At 32.3% G+C, this 22,689-nt stretch overlaps 1 protein-coding gene across 1 annotated transcript; it reads left to right on the forward strand.

The window, feature by feature from the left end:
* Positions 1-5,744: 5,744 nt before the first annotated feature.
* On the forward strand, positions 5,745-9,407 carry LOC102630983 (protein HYPER-SENSITIVITY-RELATED 4-like). Its single transcript, XM_006487159.4, has 2 exons — positions 5,745-6,719; positions 8,616-9,407. The coding sequence occupies exons 1-2, from the start codon at positions 5,745-5,747 to the stop codon at positions 9,069-9,071; spliced, it is 1,431 nt and encodes a 476-aa protein (XP_006487222.2). The 3' UTR covers positions 9,072-9,407.
* Positions 9,408-22,689: the final 13,282 nt, after the last annotated feature.

The following is a 22,689-nucleotide window of genomic DNA, read 5'->3' on the forward strand; positions in this document are numbered from 1 at the left end:
GGTGTTGCTCAATTCAAATATTTTTCAGTTTTGATATCATTTTAAGATATTGTTTCAAACTTTTAGAGATTTTTTAAAAAGAATTTAAATACCTTATAATATGGTGATAATTTTATTTTAAGCCTCTAATTTTTAATTTACTGAAATCATGTATCTATACCTATTATAAAATAAGTAAATGGGAAATATGGTGGGGATGAGGAAATTATTCTCCACATGGGGATTCCCCATCCCCACCCCACTAAATTTATTGGGGAATAAGGTGGGGAATGAAGGTAAAATTTTTTAATGGGGTGGGGAATGGGGTAGGTCTCCTCACCTCCACCCTACCTCATTGTCATCCATATTCAGTTTATCTTTAATTTTAATTCGGTCTGTATTAGTTTATATTCTAATGAACATAATAATTTTGTTTTAGTACGATTCAGGGATAGAATAGAACCGGACCGATAAATGGCCAATCCTACTTTTAAAGTTAAGGGAGGCCCAAAATCATTTAACATATTAAAAGCATCAAAATTTGCTTAAGAAGAGAACAAAACTTACTAAAAATATCAAGGAGTAGAAATGAATTTTGAGTGGGACCCATAAATTTGGGAATAGGAGAGGTCGAATTGTGGAAATAGAAATAAGGAATGAAAATGAAGAATGAATTGATATATTAACCTTTAAATAAAACAAAAAAAATCATTTTTTACCCCATTCAGATATTAAATAAAATAATTATAATAATAGATATAATTAAAATAATAATAAAAATATAACAATAACAATTATTATTATTGTTATTGTTTTAAAAAATTTATTATTATTATTATTTATAATGATAATAATAGTAATATTATTTTTACTGTTAATATTATTAATTATAATTATTACAATAAAAAATAACTATAATATTACTATTACTATTATAATGATAATTTTAACACAAGAACTATCATTATAATAGTAATAGTTAATATAATAATAGTATTGTCATCATTTTATTATTCTATTATATTAATTACTAATTATTATTTTATTACAATAGTTGTGATTATAAAAATGCTGAAATCATTTATTCTTTATTTTCTTAGTGAACAGATATATAATTAGGGGTGGACATAAACCCACAACCCATGAGTTTATCCAAACTCAAACCAAATTAAATGGTTTGGGTTGGGTAAATCATTAAAATGGGTTAGATGTGGGTTTTATGTAGAAAACCATTTCATTATGGTTTGGGTATGGTTTACCCATGGGTTATAGATAAAACCCCAACACTTAAATTTTCAAATGAAATAAATGAAAACAAAATAAATTAACACAAATAAGTGAAAGACCACCATTAAATTTTTTACGGCGTGATCAATTGTCAACAGTTAGAAAATGAAAATAACAGTAAAAATAAATTTAAATTAAATAAATATTGTTGTAAATAACATAAATTTTTTTTCTTATTTACAAAAATAATTCCTCCCACATGGAAAGATCATCATAGAAAGAGCAGGAGACTCTACTAATGATCAATAATAACTTGGCTTGGACTGGGTCCGATATGCTAGATGTCGGCTAATTTTTGGTTAATAATTGAATGTAATGCCCATATTAAGTATTAAAACAAGAAATATATATTTTGATATGAGTAGAAAAATTAATAATAAATTTTTTTCTTGTAATTATTTATTTTGTGAACATTTTCTTATAATAAATATTTTGTAATATTTTAAAATTAAATGTAAAAAGTATAGGTAAAATATTTTATTATTTATCTTATAATAAATTTTTATTTGTCAATCAAGTTTTCTTATAATAATTTTTTTTATCATTTGACTAATAATTTTCTTATATATTTATTATAAGAAAATTTTCAAAAAATAAATAAGTATAAAAAAAATTTATTATTAATTTTTTTGTTCATATCAAAACAAATATTTCTTATTTTTAATGCTTTATTTTTTATTTAGTTTCTATTCATGTGATTTATTTAATTTAGAATAAATATAAATAAAAGAGTAGTTGAAAATAAGGGTAATATTGTAAACTTATATTATTAGAGGAGTTTTTGGCCATTATAAAAGCAGAAGTGGGACAAATAATATATGTTGATTACTGTAGGGGGGAAACTGGCAATCTCCCTAAAATTAAACATATAAGTAGACAACATAACGCAAAACTACCAAAACGATAAATAAAAACAAATATTGCATAATTAAATAAATAACAAAGTGGCAAAATTTATTATTAGATTGTTAATGTCATGTTTGTGAAAGTTTATTATTAAAGTGTACGTTCTTATTTATTGAGAAATAATAATTTTTGTGATTAAACTTTATTTTGATTTTCTAGTATTCTTTAATTTAAGGATTAAGTTATTGTAAAATTTATAATTTTTATCCACTATATTTTTTATATTTTAATATCAATTTAATAATTAATAACAATTAATAATTATTATAATTTTGATATAATTAAATTTTATTAAAATAAAAATTATTTTGATAATAAAATTCAAACCAAACCCAAACCAAACTCAAATGGTTTGGTTTGGTTTGGGTTAAAAATATTTGAGTTGGTTTGGGTTGGATCCAAATTTTTATGGTTTGGTTTGGGTTGACTTAAAATCCAACCCAAACCAACCCATGCCCACCCCTATTTAATATAATTATAATTAAGGTCATTTTAGGAATTTGTGATAATTTATTTTAATTATAAAATAAAATAAACAATACAACTCAAGTAAATAATTTATTCTAATTCTAATTCTCTATTTGGATTCTAACCCATTCTAATTTTTACCCATTCTAATGTCATATTGAAAAAAATAATTTATTCTTATTTTAATTTCAATCCATCTAAATTTTCCAATCCATTCTAACTACAATAAAATAAACAGTAGATAAACAGGAAAGTAAACGCACCGTTCTAACACTGTTGTTGATGTCCTTGGACCTAACCGATCAAGCCAGGCAACTCGTTCATTGTCAATTAAAGTTCAAGCCAAACTTCGTGTACACAGTGGTTTTATTTTTATATATTTCATTTCATTTTTTTTAGACAGGTGGCACTTTCACGATAGATGGTCATGGATTGTGGTCCAGCATTGGACATGAGAGAATCTTCGTATTCATGACGAATCATAAAGACTGATTAGACTCGGCAGTGCCGGGCATGCCAATTATCTGTGAGCTACAGACCTTCCACTTATATCCGAAATCAAAGAGATAATGCAGAATGCATTGGGGACTCCTGTAGATGTTGGTAAGCAGTTGCTGAAGAATGAGGGTCCTGAGATTCGCTGAAGCACCTGATTGAGTTTCCCTAATTCAAAGACAAGGGCAGATTATCAAGTCCAAGCTAATTAAAAAGAATTTTGAGGGTCAAGTTTGATGTTACTCGGTGCCCTTGTATGATCTTACAAAAAAAAAAAAAAAAAAAAAAACCAGAGCCATTGGATGAAGAAAGTGTTTATAGAAAAAGGAGACTGTGGGTTCCACCATCTCAGGATTATTCCTTGAAAGGTGAGGCCCTCCCTATCCACTCCACTGGAGCCACTTTAAAAAAAAGTAACGGAAAGTTATAATGAAAGGTTCACAGAGACTAAAAAAAGAAAGAAGGAACCTGCTATGTTTGGAGATGCTCCAACTTACGGACAGCATCGGATCCATGCTTTTTTTAATCAACCAACTTTAATGAGACTTTCTTAAGAACAAAATTTAACTTGCCTTTCAGAATCATTTGCAAATAACTCTTGCCTTTCAGAATCATTTGCAAATAACTAATAGCATTATTTGTAAAATCATAACCTAACCCTGCACTTGTCAATACATTTTTTTTTAACCTTTTTTTTTCAAAGAGGATCACTGGACTTGTCAATATATTCGTTTTCGAGTAATTTTCATTTCTTTGCTAACCAGTCTAAGACAATGAATTTAACTTAACGCTACAGTTCCTGGGGATTGAAATTTCTTTCCAAGTCTTTCACTCGAAAAGTTTCAGCTAAATTATCATAATCATAACAAAGTATTGCGGTTAAGACTACCTAATACTAGTATTAAAGTTTAGGTTCACCAATAATTTTAGCCCAACCATTTGATAAGGAGATTCGAAGTATGAGGAGAGATTGTTAAAGTTATTTCACATTGATGGTGGTGAATTTATAAATAGTAGAAAAAGCCCGGTGAAAGTGAGACTAAACCATTGAGTAAATCCTAAGTGTTCTAAATGAGTGAGATCTCTTAAACATATATAGAAGTAAAATGTAGGTGTCGTTTGTTTTTTTATAAATCTGAATATACTTGAATTGGTATGAAATTTAAATGGATGTAAAGATATGGATATGAATAATATTTTCATTTTTTTGTGTGAATATATGAAAATAAGTAATAAATTGCTTTTTTTTCTTAAAAACTAAAACCATAGACTTTTACATTTGTATCCTTATTAAATTTGAATGTAAACATATATATATATATATATATATATATATATATAGAGTGCGTGTGTGTGTAATAAATATCAACGAGTATAAATACCATAATATTTTATTATATATAAGCAAAATCATATTCAAGTGAATACATAATGATTTTGAAATTATAATATATAATTTTTTTATACAAACAAATTATATAATTACATTAGAAAGCTTAAAAACAATATTTTCGATCACCAATAATGGGAGATTTAAGAACTTGATAAGAGAAGCAAAATGACGAGGGATTCCAGACTACTAAAAAAAGTAAAGATTAGATTATTAATGGGTAAACATAGATGGGTGGATATTGGGATAGACATGAAAAATAAATAATAAAATAGAGATATGTTTTCTATTAGAAATTAGTTGGCTTATTTAGATTTCTCTATTCAATAAAAAGTCAAAAAATTGACTTACTTTATTAATTCAAAATTATCTAAAAAGTTTTATTAAAATATAAAAATAAATACCTTCAATTAACTTAATTAAATAAGTCAAGTAACTTGTTTGATACAACTTTTCAAATAAAGTTTATTTAAATAGAACTTTTACAAGTAAAACTTATATCCAAAAAAATTTATTTGTTTGATTTTTAATGAGAGATTTATTAAAATTTACAAAATTACTTTAATGGATAAACTTTTTAATATTATGTCATGAAAAAAATAAATAAAATTGTTAAATAAATAAATAATATTTTTAATATTTTAATGTTTAAAAAACTTAAAATATGAGTTTTGATAGTCGAAGTTAAGTAACTTATTTAATCTTTAAAATTCCACTAAAAAATAACTAAAAGATAAAAAAATTTAAATAAAAACTTATGAAATTAAATCATCACTTATTACTATTAAACAAGTACTCAATTAAAAAAACAAACACGTGAGAGGCAAGTCCAATCGAACCTAAAAAAAAGGGTCGAAGTGAGAGGTAGTCAGAGGCAAGTCCAATCGAATCTAAAAAAAGAAACAATGTGAGAGGAAGTGAGGGGCAAGTCCAATCGAACCTAAAGAAAGAAAATTATTCTATTTTTGGCTTTGCACTCAACTGCCGACAAATAGTCAAATCTTCTCCATAATGCATTTACCTCACTCCTACCATTTTTTAAAACCTTCATAGCTTAAAACATCTTCAATTCCACACCATTTTCTTTCTTTTTTAACTCAATCATGTTCACTTTCTCGAAATAAAACCAATTCAAAAACCATTCTTTTCCCCACAAACCAAACGGCAAAAAAAAAAAAAAATGTTTTTTGACAGTGCCCAGATACCATCCCTACCGACCATGATGTCTGTTGCAGCATCTGCAGCTGCTACATTTATGCTCGTTCAATCATTTGCTCGTCACTACTTGCCTCATGAGGTTAGTGCCTTCATTGATGTTAAACTGAAAAACTTAATAGCAAGATTTTGCAATGAGTTAACTCTGCTCATTGAAGAATATGATGATGGCCTCAACCAAAACAAGCTCTTTAAAGCTGCAAAGCTTTATCTTGAACCCAAAATCCCACCTTATGTGAAAAGAATTAAACTCAACTTGGCAAAGAAGGAAACAAATGTTTCACTTTCTCTTGAAAAAAATGAAGAAATTGTTGATGTCTTTAATGGGGTTCAGCTAAAATGGAAGTTTGAGTCCAAACCAGACCCAGAGCGTGAGGTTCACAATAATCAGAATTATTTGGTTAAATCAAATATCACATTCTTTGCTTTGAGATTTCACAAGAAGCATAAAGACACTGTCTTGCGTACTTACATTCCTCACATCTTGAAGAAATCTAAAGAGTTAAGCAAGAAAAAGAAAACTTTGAAGCTTTTTACACTGTTTCCTTATAGAGGAGATACAGAAATTTGGCAATCAGTGAATCTTGATCATCCAGCCACATTTGATACCTTAGCTATGGATTTTGATATGAAGAAGATGATAATGGATGATCTTGAGAGGTTTCTGAAGAGGAAAGAGTTTTATAAGAGAGTTGGCAAGGCATGGAAACGGGGGTATCTGCTGTATGGTCCTCCAGGGACCGGAAAATCAAGCTTGATTGCTGCCATGGCTAATTATATCAATTTTGATGTCTATGACTTGGAGCTGTCTAGTGTGGAGGGAAATAAGGATTTAAGGCAGATATTGATTGCCACAGAGAATAAGTCCATTCTGGTCGTGGAGGACATTGATTGTTGCCTTGAAATGCAGGACAGGCTTGCAAAGGCCAAAGCTGCAATTCCCGACTTGTATCGTTCTGCATGTAATCAAGGAAATCGGGTGATCTTATTCTCCTCTATTAATTTCTTTATTTAATGATTCTTAATACTGTGATTTTCAATATCATGTTCCTTCTTTATCGTCCATGGTGAAAATGAGTCTCATATTTTAGCTAAGCTTATCTGGTGTATGTTTACCACCAGTGTAGAAGTTGGAAATCAGGAATTTGTTGTCAATTATATCCGTATTCGTTTACATTGTGTTCATTGAGTGGTTTTTAGTAATTTTTGGGACTTTCGCCGATGGGGAGACCCCAGAGGATCTGAAATTATATGATAGCATCAGCATTGAATACTCTTATTCTAGGATTGGCAAAGGTAGCATTTCTTGTGACTGTTTCCAGAGGATTTCTCTTATTCATTTTGAACAAATCGACTCCTCTAGAGACTCTTCCTCATAGTTATAGGACTCCCATTTTCCGATCACTAATTTCCTAGATAGGAATGGCAAAAGCTGGACCTGATTTGGATATAGGTACTTCTGCATCCGGATCCACATCGATATTTTGGTATCCACATCTACATTTAGATTCAAAAAAAAGTATGTCGATCCAGATGCTTGTAATACGTGTGCGGTTTGTGGGCAGATTTTTTGGATATTTGAAATCGTGTTGGGGTTTTGGCTTAGGAATACTAGGTATCCAATTCAAAAGACTAGCCTATTAAGTGGAGTAGCCTATCCTACTAATAAACCCAAGTGACTTTCCTTTATTAGTTAATGTGAGACAAAACTCAATTATCTCCTCCCAGACGAAAGGACCGTGCCTATTGGATAGAGTAGCGTATCATACTTATAAACCCAAGTAACTCTAATTTACTAGTCAATATGTGACACAACTTAACAATCCCCCCTCGAATGAAACGACCGCGGGGCCCAATTCTTTCGTCCAACATATTTGTTCCACCACTACATTATGACTACTGGGATTTGGCTCTAATACCACTTTTTAGGGGGCTTAACTTAGGATTTTTAAGCATTCAACCCAAATGACTAGTCTATTAGATGAAGTGACCTATCCCACTTATAAACCCCAGTAAGTCACCTTTATTAGCAAATGTGGAACACAACTCAACAATCTGCATAATACTAAATTAAAATTAAAAGAATTCAACTAATTTACCTAATAAAATCCAACATAATTAAACTATCAACATTAGAATAACATACAATAACACTACAAATCCACAAACAAAAATACTACAATATAAATCAAACTTCAAGAATAATATAAAACCAACTATGCCAGTCTGACAACACCAAAAATTCTCAAATAAAAACATCATAAATCCGCCTAGATTTCAAGCAGGTGTGTTTCACTTTTAAGGTTAGGTTAGATTTTTTTCATTTAAGTCATTTAACTTATATATTTGCTGATTGAATTTTAATTAATAAATAATATTTAAACTAAAAGATATGCGGATTCAGATATTTGGCTTTCCGAATACACTTACACTGTGCCCAGATCTAAATCCAGATCCGCACAGATCTTTAATATTAGCATTTAGATCGACATTTTTTAATGTGTAAATCCATATTTTTTTGAATTAGTATCTTCTGAATCTTTGTGGAACCCGATATTTTTGCCATCCCTATTCCTAGAAGGGAAACAATAGGAAATTGGAGGGGTAAAGCGTGCCATATTATGATTTGATGCAACTTATGTTGTCATTGCAAGGATTTCTAAACTCTGCATGCAGATAAGTGATATGTGGCAAACTATATTTATAGGTGGTTTAGATTTGTCTGGGAGCAACATTTCTCTTGCAAGATAATAGACCACTCAACTATATAGATATTGTTTCAAAAGATAATGCTTAGACCAGTGCTACGGCTCTTAAGGCTGTTCTTGCGAATCATACCTATACATCCCTGACTTATATCACATATTTTCCTCAGTTTCAGGTGACCTTATCAGGATTGCTAAACTTTATTGATGGATTGTGGTCCAGTTGTGGAGATGAGCGGATCATAATATTCACAACTAATCATAAAGACAGACTTGACCCTGCTTTGTTGCGCCCAGGCCGTATGGACGTGCACATTCATATGTCCTATTGCACTCCATGTGGATTCAAAATGCTGGCCTCAAACTACCTTGGGATCACCGAGCATCCACTTTTCTTGGAGGTTGAAGAGTTGATAGAGAAAGTAGAGGTGACTCCTGCTGATGTAGCTGAGCAACTGATGAGGGATGAGGTGCCCAAAATTGCACTTAGTGGGCTAATTCAGTTTCTTCAGATAAAGAAGAGGGAAACTGGTGAAAGTAAAGCTAAAGAAGCAGAAGAAACAGCAAGGGGAGCAGAAAATATTCAAGAGCTTTCTGAGAAAACCGATGAAGTGGAGACTCAATAGATTTGTATGGAAGTCTGCAAGTAGCTTTTTTTTTTTCCTTAGTTTCACTTGGTACTTATCTTAGTGATATATAACATATATCTGGGTATTTCGTTTCCTCAAAAAATGTCCGGTAGTGACAGGGTTTGGCTTGAAATCTATGTCGCATATAATGTGTGAAAATGATATTATCTATGAAAAGTTTATTTACCGCGTGCACTTGGTTGTGTGTTCTGATCATTTCAGGTCATCAAATAATTTAGGAGCAAGTTTGCGGAAAGGCCATTCGGAGATCTATTGTGTATGTTTTTTAATCCTAGTTTCTTTATTTGCTTACCAATGCTGAATATTATTTATTCCTATTTGTTTTACGTTGTTTAATGATAATTATTTCTTTCTTACATATTTGCTGTGTGTTTTAACCAAATACGGCTCATTGTTACCCGGGACCTCAGGCGAAATTATTGCAATGGGCCCTTGTTTATTTATATATCCATGCCAGTGCAAAAATATTTAATTGCATTATCTTATTTTTCTGGCTTTTTGAGGTTCAGAATTAAAAATTTTAAGTTAAAACAAGTGATTTCATTCTGAGTGAATATCGGCGGGGAGCAGAGGAGGTGAATTAAGGGGCAGTTATGTTCCGGGTGACTTTTTTGGTCCCTTCAATATTTTTCAACCTATTCAATGGCGGTGTCTGGGTGCCCTAAGCATTTTGGAAAATAAGTTAACTAGAATTGACCCTCTCTCCCTCTCTTAAATCCGTATGCATGTTCCCTGGCTATTTTTCAAGTTTAACTAAAATTTCCCTCCTAAAACTAGGTTTTTATACTTTCCATAATTCAAAAATTTTCTCTCCAATCAGTCTTCTTCTTTTTTTATTTTATTTTTAAAGCTAGTTTCAAAAGAGAAAGAAATAGTTATACGTAGTACTAGAAATTTGGTTGTTGTTAAGCTAAATGATTAATTGGGTGCCATTTATTTGAGACTTCTGTTTTGGGGGGGGGGGGGGGGGTGGAGTCTGGAGTCTCAACCACATTCATATGGATTGGTATGGAATTGAATTGTTATTATGCTAAATAATTAAAAAAAAATAACATAAAATAAAAGACTTTTAAACTTGTCTGAAGCCATAACTGGAAGTTTGAATTCTCACAAGAATAAAACTAAAAAATTTACTTAAATCTCACAAATAGATTAAAATTTTTTCCACTTCGCAAAGTTGGCAAGGGATCGATGATCTTTAGAATTCATTCAATTTCATACAATTTGAGTAACAGAATAGAGGTATCCTTATATAGATACGATAATGATTTAATTCATTCAGTTTTAGTCACAACGGAGATATAAGAACCTAATTAATTTGAAATTCGAAAGATTATTTTCTATATTTTTTAAATTCGGCAGCATAACAAAATGTACTTAAACAGTAAAAGCTAATACGTTATAAAAAAAAATTATTAAAATTTGAAATTAAAGAGTAGAGGACTAGAGGCCATCCATAACGACCATGATGTCTGTTGTAGCATCTGCAGCAGCTACCTTTATATGCTTATTCGATCCTAAGCTCGTCAGTTCTTGCCTCCTGAGGTTAGTGCCTACATTGATCATATATTCAGAAGCCTTGTCGCAAGAATTTTTAGTGAGTAAACGTCTGTCATTGAAGAGTATGATGATGGCCCCAACAAAAAAAACACTCTTAGTGCACAACTTTATCTTGAACACAAAATCCCTCCCAATGTGAATAGAATCGATATCTGTTTGACAGAGAAGGAAACCAAAGTTTCACTTTTTGTTGAGAAGAATGAAGAGATTGTTGATTCTTGTCGAATAAAATGGAGATTTGGGACAAAACCAGCCCCAGAGCATGAGGTTCATAATAAAGGCAACACTATGGTTAAGCCCCAAGTCCCATGCTTTGAGCTGAGATTCCACAAGAAGCATAAAGGCACTATCTTGCGTAATTACATACCTCATGTCTTGAGAAAAATCTCAAGAGTTAAGCAAGTAAAGAATACTTTGAAGCTTTTTACTTCGAGGTCTTATAGAGGGGAAGTATCAATAGAAGGGGAGTAGCAACTGTTGGGAAAGAGAATCACACAAGCAGTTGAAAATTAAGCAGAAACGAAACTTTTTCTCTTTTTGTGTGATTAAAATAGGATGTGCACCATAAATAAATAGGTAGAAAAATAAAACAATTAATCTAAAGTAAAAACCAACCACAAGAGACATAAATTTTTATGCGGAAAACTCAAGTAAAAAAAACTACGGGACCGTAGTCCAATATAATCTTCCATTATATTAATGAGATTACAACACAAATTCTTCTCTAAATAATACTAGAGACTATCAATATCAAAAATCTCAATATTCTTGACTTATAGTAACAACTTAATAATTATCTCTCTAACAAGTGAGTATCATAAATAATAGACAACGAAATGATAAAATAAAAATCAAGATCACTAAGATTGTAGAGGGCGATGCCATGAACTTACCTTCAAGATTTAAGAAAAAATGGAATTAAAATTGCCAAGATTAAAATCACTATTCCCAAATTAAAAACCTCTACTGGCTTTTGTTTCACCTCCGGCTTCTCCTGCACGCACAGGCAGCAACGTTCACTTGCTTTTAAAAGTCAAATTGCATGTAAATTTTCACTTAGCCCCTCAATGTATTTTAATTACTTAATTGCCTAAACTTATTTAAATTTGGGCTTAGGCCACCCAAATGAGATGGATCCAACAAATATCCCCCTCCAGATCATGTCGGAGGCACCACCAAACTCGCTTTCTGCATACAGTTTTTCAGCTTCTCCTTAGGTAATAACTTTGTCATCATATCTGACTCATTTTCCGTTGTGTGTATCTTTTCAAGTTGCAACTATCTCTTCTCAAGCACATCTCATATCCAATGATACCTCACATCAATATGCTTGGATTTCAAAAGATATGTTGAATTCTTTGCCAAGTGAATGACACTCTGACTGTCACAGTACACAATAAAGTTGTCTTGCTTCACAACAATCTCTTATAGGAAATTCTTCATCCACAAAGTTTCTTTACAACCTTTAGTGATTGTAATATACTCTGCTTTAGTGGTAGATAGGGCAAACACACTATTGAAGTCTGGATTGCCATGAGATTGTTCCCCTTGCAAAGTTGAGTAAATATCATGATAAGGATTTTCTAGAATTAATATCTCTCGCCATATTTGTATTCGTGTACACTTGTAACACATGTTTGTCACCAATATATGAGAATCCACTTTATTGTTGTCCAGTGTTCTTTGCCCGGACTGGAGAGAAATCGACTGACTACACAAACTACATGAGCAATATTTGGTCTTGTACAAATCATGGCGTACATCAAACTACCAATTGCTGAAGCATAAAGAACTCATTTCATCTCTGGCTTCTCTTTCTCAGTTGTAGGACAATGCTCAGAACTAAGCTTGAAATGGCCTGCAAGTGGAGAACAAACAAAATTTGGCTTGCCCATGTTAAATCTTTTAAGAACCCTTTCAACATATACTTCTTGGGATAACCATAACTTTCCAACTTTTTTATCGCGGGAAATCTTCATGCCAAGAATCTGTTTCGCCAGTCCCAAGTCCTTCATTGCAAAAGACTTATTATGCTCTCTCTTCAGATTGTCTATATTACTAGCATCCTGGCCAACAATCAACATGTCATTCACATAAAACAAAAGAATGATGAAATCATTATCACCAAACTTCTTCACAAAAATATGATGGTCGCATATAGTCTTGCTAAAACTATGATTCTTCATTGAAAAATCAAATTTCTTGTACCACTGTCTTGGTGCCTGTTTTAGCCCATACAAACTTTTCTTCAACTTGCACACAAGTTCTTCTTTGCTTTGACATTGAACCCTTCAGGTTGCTCCATGTATATTTCCTCCTCTAAGTCGTCGTGTAAGAAAGTTGTCTTTACATCAAGTTGTGCTATCTCCAAGTTCAAGCTAGCTGCTAATCCCATAACAACTCGGATAGACGACATCTTCACCATAGAAGAAAATATTTCATCAAAATCAACACATTTCTTCTAATCGAAAGCCTTCACAACTAATCTAGTCTTGTATTGATGTTGTGAGTTATTTTCAGTTTTCAACCTGTAAACTCATTTGTTCTTCAATGCCCTATTTCTTCTAGAGAGCTTCACTAAGTCATAAGTGTGGTTCTCATTCAAGGATTTCATCTTCTCTTGCATGAATTTAACCCACTCACTTTTATGATGGTGAGATATGGCTTATTCAAAACATTCTGGCTCATTTTCATCTCTAAGCATCACATACTCATGTGGAGGATATTTAGTGAAAAGTCGCCGTTATCTGGTGGATCTTTTCAATGTTGGTTCAACTGGTGGTGCAGGTGGTTTTAAAGGTACTTGGTCAACTGGTTCTGCTGGACAATCATTATTATCCTCTTCAACTCCCCTATGATCATCATGAACTACAAGTGGAGAAACTGAACTTGGAATAATAGGAATCTTTGGAGATGACTGAGGCTCATCACTCTTCTCTGCATCACAAATTATTTGATCTTCAAGGAACATATCTCTACTTCTGATCAATTTTCTTGCCACTAGATCCCATAATTTGTACCCATATTCTTCATGCCCATAGCCTAAGAAAATGCTTTCATTGGCTTTATCATCAAGCTTCGATCTCTCATCTTTTGGGATATGAACATATGCTTTACAACCAAACACTCTCAAGTGTTTATAAGAAACATCTTTCCCAGTCCAAACTCTCTCAGGTATATTACCATCTAATAGAGCTGAATGAGAAAGGTTAATCAAGTCAACTGTAGTACGCATATCTTACGCATATAAAGATTTAGAAAGCTTAGCATTAGAAAACATACATATGACCCTCTCTTCAATTGTTCTATTCATCATTTCTGCTACATCCTTCTGCTATGGGGTCTTTGGTACAGTTTTCTCAAGTCTTATTTTATGGGATTTGCAATATTACTCAAATGGTCCTCTGTACTCACCACCATTATCTGCCCTGACACATTTTAATTTTCTTTTTGTCCCTCTCTCAGCATAAGCATGAAAGAACTTAAACACATCAAGCACCTAGTTTTTAGATTTCAAAGTAAAGGCCCACACTTTTCTAAAGTAATCATCAATAAAAGTCACAAAATAAAGTGCACCTCCTATTAATATACTTACATCATGCAAACATCATTGTGACTTTCTAGATGGAGAAAAACTTTTAAAAGCTACTATGTGTGTCTTTCTAGCTAAGTAATGAATACAAGTCTTGAGGGACAAACCCGCAAAGCTAGGTAGAAATTATTTTCTAGCAAGAGTTTCTAAAATTTTCTCACCAATGTGACCAAACTTTTTATGCTATATTTTAATGTCAGAATCTTTTAGAGCCACATTCACATCTTCTTTCTTGATCTTGGCTTCTATCATATAGATAGTGTTTATTTTCCTCCCATTAGCTAACACGAGGGAGCGTTTGGTGAACTTTTATTCTCCTTCACCAAATTGGTTGGTATAACCATCATCATCAAGCTTGCCTGCAAAGACCAAATTAAGACGAATATCTGGTACAAGTTTGACATCTTTAAGACACAACTTATAGCCAATGCCAGTTTCCAAGCAAATATCTCATATGCCCACAATCTTGGATGCCCTCTCATTTCCCATCCAAACATGGCCATAATCATCATTAATATAAGATGTGAAGTAATCATGATATGCAGTAACATGAAATGAAGCGCCCGAATCGATCACCCAATTACAAGTATGACAAGTGAGGTTTACTGAACTCTCATTATAAACTATACAAATCACCGTCAAATGTGGTTGCAGTGTTCTCTTTGTCATTTTTCTAAGCATCACCATTTTCTTTCGCATGTTCTCTTTTCCACAATCTACACTCTCTTTTACGGTGACAAATAAAGATTTAAGGTAGATATTGATTTCCACATAAAACAAGTCCATTCTAGTTATGGAGGACATCGATTGCAGCATTGAGTTGGAGGACAAGCTTGCAAAGGCCAGGGTTGCAAATACTGATTAGTATGATTTATGAAATGATCAGGGAAATAAGTTACTCTTGTCACCCTATATTCTTTTTTTTACTTGATGATTCTTAACAATAGAACATTCAATATAAGTTTCCTTCCTAATTGCTTAAAAACTAAGTCTCTTAGCTAAGTTAAGCTACTCTCTGATTAAAGTTGCTAATAAGGAACTTGTTTTCAATTAGTTTTGTATTCAATTATCTTGTCAGAGCAATGCTGCTCAAAGATAAAGTTCAACCATCTACAAATCACATATATGGGCATAATGTGTTTGGAAGCCCATGTAATGACCATATAAATTGCATCAAACCATCAAGTGGCATTTTTGTCCCTCTTATTTCTTGTTGTTTCTACTCTAGGAATTAATAATCTAAAAAGTTAAATCCTATAAAGAAAAGTCTCTGGATGAACTAATTTATACAGAATGATTTAGTGCTTGAAATCTTTTTTCTCAGTATCTCAGTAAATACATATTTACAAGAGGTAAAATCATCATTCTAAACTCTAAGCCTCACTAATATTTTAACTTTTATGTATTTAAGTCATTTAAACTTTAATTATATGTGTTTTGTAATAATTTAACTTTAATTATATGTGTTTTATTATAATTTAAGTATTTTATATATTTTATGAGTATTTTGTCACTTTACAATTAACGAAAAGTCGGACGGCAAAACATATAGTGTTTTTAAGCTTAAAACAACTGAAAACCTTAAGAAGTGCATAAAGGATAAGATTATAATTTTACGACATTGGTGGGGCTCAGTTAACGTGGTATTGACTAGCTGATGTGGCATTGACCGACAACGTGTCAGTATCTTATTGGACTAAAAAATGTTGATGTAGTGTTGGCCAATGATGTGGCATTGTTTGATGATGTGGCGTTGACCGATGATGTAACAATATCCTATTGGACCAAAAAAATACTGATGTGGCATGACCAATGATGTGTTCCAACCAATCAGATCTTGCCATGCAATGCAATCCCGAGCGTCCGAATTATTTTTATCTGATGACCATGATTTACTCATTGTATCTATAAGTAAATGACTCTCTCCCCAAATTTGACAACTCTAAATCCAAATTTGAGCTCTATTTTTTGTAATTCTCTCTCCATCTTATATTTTCTATGTATTTTAGTAAAATTATCATTTTACCCCTAGTTCAATCATCAGTGGCTAATTTAATTTCAAGCTTAGGTTGAAGGGGAAGTCTCAACATAATTCATGAGCTTAATTCGGTAAGTTTATTTTCTTTTTATCTCTAATTTATGTGGTTGTTTTGACTCATTATTGACAGACAATGTATCTTGTTTAGATTTTAAACGGTATACCGATTTCCAAGTGAAAGATTGTTATTGTTTGGCACAATGAGCACTTTATAGTATATTTATTAGAAAGAGACTCTCCTCTAGTATTTATGGGTTGTCTTGACTCAATGTTGATAGAGAGTGCATCTAAGTTGTGTAGTGGATGGTCTTGCCATGTTGTCGACAAAGGGATTATTATCATCTAGCACAACTTGTACTCAACACTATAATTAGCGAAAGGCCATTACCCTTTGGCACACTGAGCGCTAGAAGCTATATTTAATAGAATTAGGCTTATGAAGAGTGAAAATATTTCCTCATAAATTAATTGGAAATAAAAAGGAATATTAAGCCTTTGATGAAGTGTTGAGTGTGAATCCAAAAACTCAAGTATTTTATTTGAATTATTTTCATCCTTAATTTATTCTCGTCATTTTTATTTTAAATCTTAGTATTACTAAAAAATCATCTCCAGCAAATTCACATATACACTTAGAAAAGTAACCCTACACATAATTAAATCTACCTTCTCGTGAGATCGACACTTATCACTATAAATCTATACTGCAATGGATTTGTGCACTTGTGAGTACAATAAAATTTGCACAACAATAAACATCCATGACTTGATCATGTATTGTAATTTTTTTATTTTCAGGCCACCTTATCAAGAATGCTAACCTTCATAGATAGATTATGGTTAGGTTATGGTGATGAGCGGATCATGATAGTCAAAACCAATCATAAAGCCAAGCTTGACCTTACTTTGTTGCGCCCTGGTCATATGGATGTGCACATCCATATGTCATACTGCACTCCATGTGGGTTCAGAATGCCAGCCTCCAATTACCTTCAGATAATAGAGCATCCACTTTTCTCGAAGATTGAAATGTTGTTAGAGCTAAAAAAGGTAATTCAAGTAGCTGAGTAGCTGATAAGGAGGAGGTATCACCCCAGGTAGGGGTTTCGCTTTGGTGGGTTGCGCATCTTGAGATTTAGGCGTCAATTCATTCTTCTCAAACTCATCTTCTACGTGCTTTGTCACTTTTTTACTAGGCTCTTGTAACTTCTTCTCACTTCTAAGGATGATAGCACTAACGTTTTGCTTTGGATTCACCTCATATTGTGAAGGCAATCTCCCTGATACTTGAGACTCCAGACGGCTCATTGTAGTCGCCAATTGACTCATTTGGTTCTCCAAATTCTGAATGCATGTTGTAGTTGCCTGCTAAAATTGTTGAGTGTTAGTCGCAAGTGATTTAACAATTTCTTCAAGAGATATACCTGACTTGGAGTTTGACTGTGGAGGGGCTGGTTGTCTTGGTGGGTATTGTTGTGGGAATCTTGACGGCCTAACTTCGTAGCTGAAGTTGGGATGATCCTTCCATCTCGGATTGTATGTTTGTGCATAAGCATCATACCTCCTCTGAGGCATGCCTGGAAATCCTCCAACTGCATTGGCTTGTTCAACGGGTTCTTCTTGAAGTGTCAGGAGTTGAATGACCCATATTGAAACAAATGCCACAAATTTTCACCTGTTACACATTACCTACAACAAACTTTTCCACAAGATAAGTAAGTTTATCTAAACGTTGTTCAATAAAAGATATGTTTACCTCATTCACCTTCTTTGAAGTGGGATCTTGTCTGCTGCCAAACTGTTGTGCATTGACAGCCATATTTGAGATCAACTCCCTTGCTTGAGTAGGGGTTTTATTCACCAACACACCTCCACTAGCAACATCTATCATACTTATATTCATCAATGACAGTCATTCATAAAAGTATTGAATAAGAAGTTGATCAGAAATCTGATGCTGAAGACAGCTGGCACACAATTGTTTGAATCGCTCTCAATACTCAAATAAAGTTCCCCAGAAAGTTGTCTGATCCCACAAATGTCTTTTCTGATGTTGGCAGCTCTTGAAACAGGAAAGTACTTCTTGAGGAACTGCTTCTTCAAACCATTCCACGTTGTAATCGATTCAGGACGCAAGTAGTACAACCAGTCTTTAGCTAGCCCATCTAAAAAGAAAGGAAAAGCACGCAGCTTAATCTGCTCTTCAGTCACTCCTTGAGGCCTTATACTTGAACACACAACATGAAACTCCTTGAGATGTTTATGAGGATCTTCACCTGCAAAATCATGAAACTTGGGTAACAAATGAATAAGACCAGATTTTAATTCAAAATTTACCTCCAAGTCTACATATGGAATGTAGAGTGTTTGCTGATTCAAGTCTGGTTCAGCTAACTCTCTAAGAGTTCTTTCTACAGGTACAACTCTATCTATCACTTGTTCTTCAGAATCGCTAGATGATTCTGAAATGCAAGTTACGCAACCCAAGAGGGGGGGTGAATTGGGTTTTTAAAAATTATGCAATACAATTCCCACAATAATTTAATCTAACGTCTTAATGGAATAGAAAACAATAAATTCAAACAAGCATAAAAATAAAAGAGTAAGGGAAGAGAAAAACAAACACACGGATTTTTACGTGGTTCGGCAATCCCCGCCTACGTCCACGCCTCCAAGCCAACCAAGCTCGAGGATTTCACTATCCAAGCCTCCCAAGGCTTCAAGTTCTTACAATTGACTTCCAAGGTGTCAATAAACCTTTACAATCAAGAGATTATCTCGCCAATCTCTTTACCCCAAGTGTTTCTCACACTTATACACTCACAATTTGATAAGTAATGAAAATTACAACAAAAACTCTCTTTAAGAGTGGATATGCAAATAATAGCTCAATAATGATTCAATCTATGATAATTTGCGTTTTGGAAGCTCAATATATGTTGTATGATCTTATATTTCCTTGCATTAGTTCTTAGAATGAAGTTTGAGTTGAGTTTTTATAGTTAAAGCCCGAAAACTAGCCGTTATAGGAAAATTCCCGCGCCCAAGCGGTTAGCCGCTTGATTTATCTGGCTAGTTGCTCAGGAACAGTGGTATTACCGTTATTTTTGAATTTTGCTACAGTAACATTGTTCACTAAAATTACACTTTGGCCTAACACTTTCTATAATTATACTACGACCCCAAAACGTCATTAAACTTTACAAATAGGTCCAATTTCAGAATTTCCTAATAATACTTGTCTTTTCAAAACTTTTTAAAATTATGATATGGCCCCAAAGATATTATTATTTCACAAAAAGGTCATTTTCAACATAATATCCATATTTTTCAAAGTTCTCAAAACCTTTCACTTTAGTATAAAATATTCATAAATTATAGTATGGCCCAAAAAATTTCAAATGTTTGTAAAAACGTCCAACTCCGAAATTTAATAATAATAATACTTATTAAAATCAAAGATTTCAAAACTTTACATTTAAGTCCAAATTTCTCAAAACCACAAGGTACTTTATCTAATAAAAATAAAACCTTTTAGTTTATGAAAAGTAATTAATTAAATTAATCTCTTAAGCTTCTCAAATGCTAAATCATGCATCAATTAAATCATACCGGCTTTACAAGAATTTATCGCACTAATTTGTCCGTTGAGCTCTAAACTTTATTCTTAATTTTGTCGTTGTCCGTTGAGTGTCTTGAATCTTGATTTCACTTGATTCACTTGCATAAATATTTTCCTTTAAAAAACTAGTGAAAAAAGGAAATACAATATTTATTATTTTTACTTAAGACACATGTTTGTTATCATCAAAATTACATTATGTGTAGCCCTTTAGGCTAACAGATTCAACCAAATCAGGCACCGTATTTATTTCAGAAAGCAAAGGCGACGAGGATCGTTGCTTAGCTCTCTTCGTCTGCTATCTCAGCTGGCAAGTTGTCTTCTCAATTTCAAGATCAAACGAAAGTGTACCTGTACGAGAAGAACGAACCATACACAAAGTAAAACGTAAAAAGTATAACAAATAAACGACACCAGTCCCCGGCAACGGTGCCAAAATTTGGTGGTTGTCGAAGCCAGTAAAAATAAATACCTACTCTAAATAAATTGTGTATAGTGATTGAGCAGGATTGTGTCCACAGATATCGATAATTATTTAAATCTTTTTAAAATGTAAAATGCAAAATGTGGGGATTGTTGACAATAATAAAAATCAAATTAAAATAACAAGAATATAAATTTAAATTGTAATTTAAATTGGGAAAAGCTGTGGTTGAAGGAATTAATTCAGCTTGATTCGACTACTGATCATTGATTCAAATATAAATCATTACTACTTATGAATAGATCGGTTATAGCTACTGAGACCTTCTAATAGCCAATCTCTCTTTAACTAGTCGATAACCAAGGTACGACTATTGGTTATTTCCCTAATCAATAGACAACCCTAGATACAATCATAGGATTTAATCAATTGACATAATCATGACAATAATTTAGAGAATAAACAAATACCCAAAAAGCAATAAAACAATTAAAATATAAGAAAGATCTCACAGTAATGATGAACTAAAACTTTATTAACATTCAACCAGAATAATAGGTTTAGTTCTTCATAGAGAGAAGAGAAAAATTTAAATCTAGGGTTTCTTTTTATTTCCCCTTCAAAAATCTACCCCCTTTGTTTTTCATGTCCCTTTTCTTTCCTAGCTTTTCCAAAAATAAAAATACTAATATCTAAAATATTATCTAAATATTAAATTCAAAATTACAAAAATAACCAAAAAGATAAAACACGTTAAAATAAAAACTGCAGGTCTTTAGTTGACAGAACGCGCCCATGCCTTATCAACAAAGTTCTTTTAAAGCTCATAATTTCTCCAAAAAAATAATTATCCTCAAACATCATCTTGTAGCTCAATTTTAGCACCAATCAATGGAATTGCACCTACAAAAATAAAACACAAGTAAATCACTATTATTGAGAGCAAAACATTAATATTAAAGGAAGTAAACAATGCAAAACTAGTGCATAAATTGCACTCTAACAACAGAGCACTCACTTTTCTCGAAGATTGAAACGTTGTTAGAGCTAAAAAAGGTGACTCCTGCAGAAGTAGCTGAGCAGCTGATGAGGAATGAGGAACCTGAATTTGCGCTAAGTGGCCTACTTGAGTTTATCGAGCTGAAGGGAGAAATTGACGAGAGTGAACAAAAAGAAACGGAGCAAAGAGCACTGGTAACAGAAAGTACTATTGAAGAATCTGATGAGGAAACCGATTATGAAGAATCTGACAACGAGGAGTAAATTTTAGTTAAAATTGAGGACTCATCTTAGTCATCCGTACCATCTACATAACTGGCTAGTTTCTTTTAATTGAAATTATCTATGACTTGGTATCTACGAAAATTATATTTTTGCGGCAATTTGTTCTGACTTATGATCATGCATAACAAGAGGTAAATTTTTGTGGTACATTTTTGTAGGTCGAAAGCTATAGTTGTTCAACTACAATTGAAAACATAGCTTCAGATAAGAAAATTGGGCACATCCTATTCCTGCAAATATCCTCAGCCAGCACATAGAAACGTTGTAAATGTACACTCATGGCGTCATATCAAAATTTTGAAGAGTTCAACAATTCTTTTTAAAATTTTAGTCTATGTCGACATTACAAGATGAGAAAATAAAACGGCATCTTAGGTGAAAATTTTTGTTGTTCAATAAATAAAAACGAAAGTAGATATAAGGATTAAGGAATATAAGAAAATAGAATTTCATTAAAGTAAAAGTGTAACTGTTAAAGCATATTTAAAAAAAAAATGAGGTGATGAGATCCTCACCATTGGACCAACGAGTGGTCCGTTAATTTATTTTAAGTTGAATTATAATTTCTCAAAACAATCCAATCCTAAACCTTTTATTCCTCAATCAAACACACCATTAGACATAATTTACATTTTTCTTTTGAAATATATCCCTAACATAGTAGCATTATGCAATATTAACTTGTACGAAGTTGTCGTTGTTGTTATCATCGCTATTTTGCTTATGCTAAAAGAAAATTGCATTATTATTTAAGGAAAATTATAATAAGACATATTTCATGTCACGTAATATTAGAATAAATTTGTTCATGAAATTACATATATAAGAAAAACCAAATTTATAAACTGGAGTTCTCTAAAAAAATACAAAAAGCTTCAAAAAAAAACCTTAAATACAATAAATAGACTCTTCTTGATCCCTAACTGAAAGGTACAGTATAACCTTTATAAATTAATGTCCAACAAAGTAATAACCTTTGTTACATAATAATTTTTTTTTTCTGGTCCCGACTTGGGCTAATAGCTAGGCTATATTAATAAGGCTTTTTTTTAAAAAAAAAAAAACTCTTATGAT

Source organism: Citrus sinensis, chromosome 8 (assembly GCF_022201045.2).
Source record: "Citrus sinensis cultivar Valencia sweet orange chromosome 8, DVS_A1.0, whole genome shotgun sequence".
Lineage (NCBI taxonomy): Eukaryota > Viridiplantae > Streptophyta > Magnoliopsida > Sapindales > Rutaceae > Citrus > Citrus sinensis.

What these genes read in the sequence shown, in the direction of transcription:
- LOC102630983 (XM_006487159.4), top strand. Translation starts at nt 5,745, where the DNA reads ATGATGTCTGTTGCAGCATCTGCAGCTGCTACATTTATGCTCGTTCAA. An exon ending in CATGTAATCAAGGAAATCGG is followed by an intron (nt 6,720 to 8,615) that starts GTGATCTTATTC and finishes TATTTTCCTCAG; the next exon opens with TTTCAGGTGACCTTATCAGG.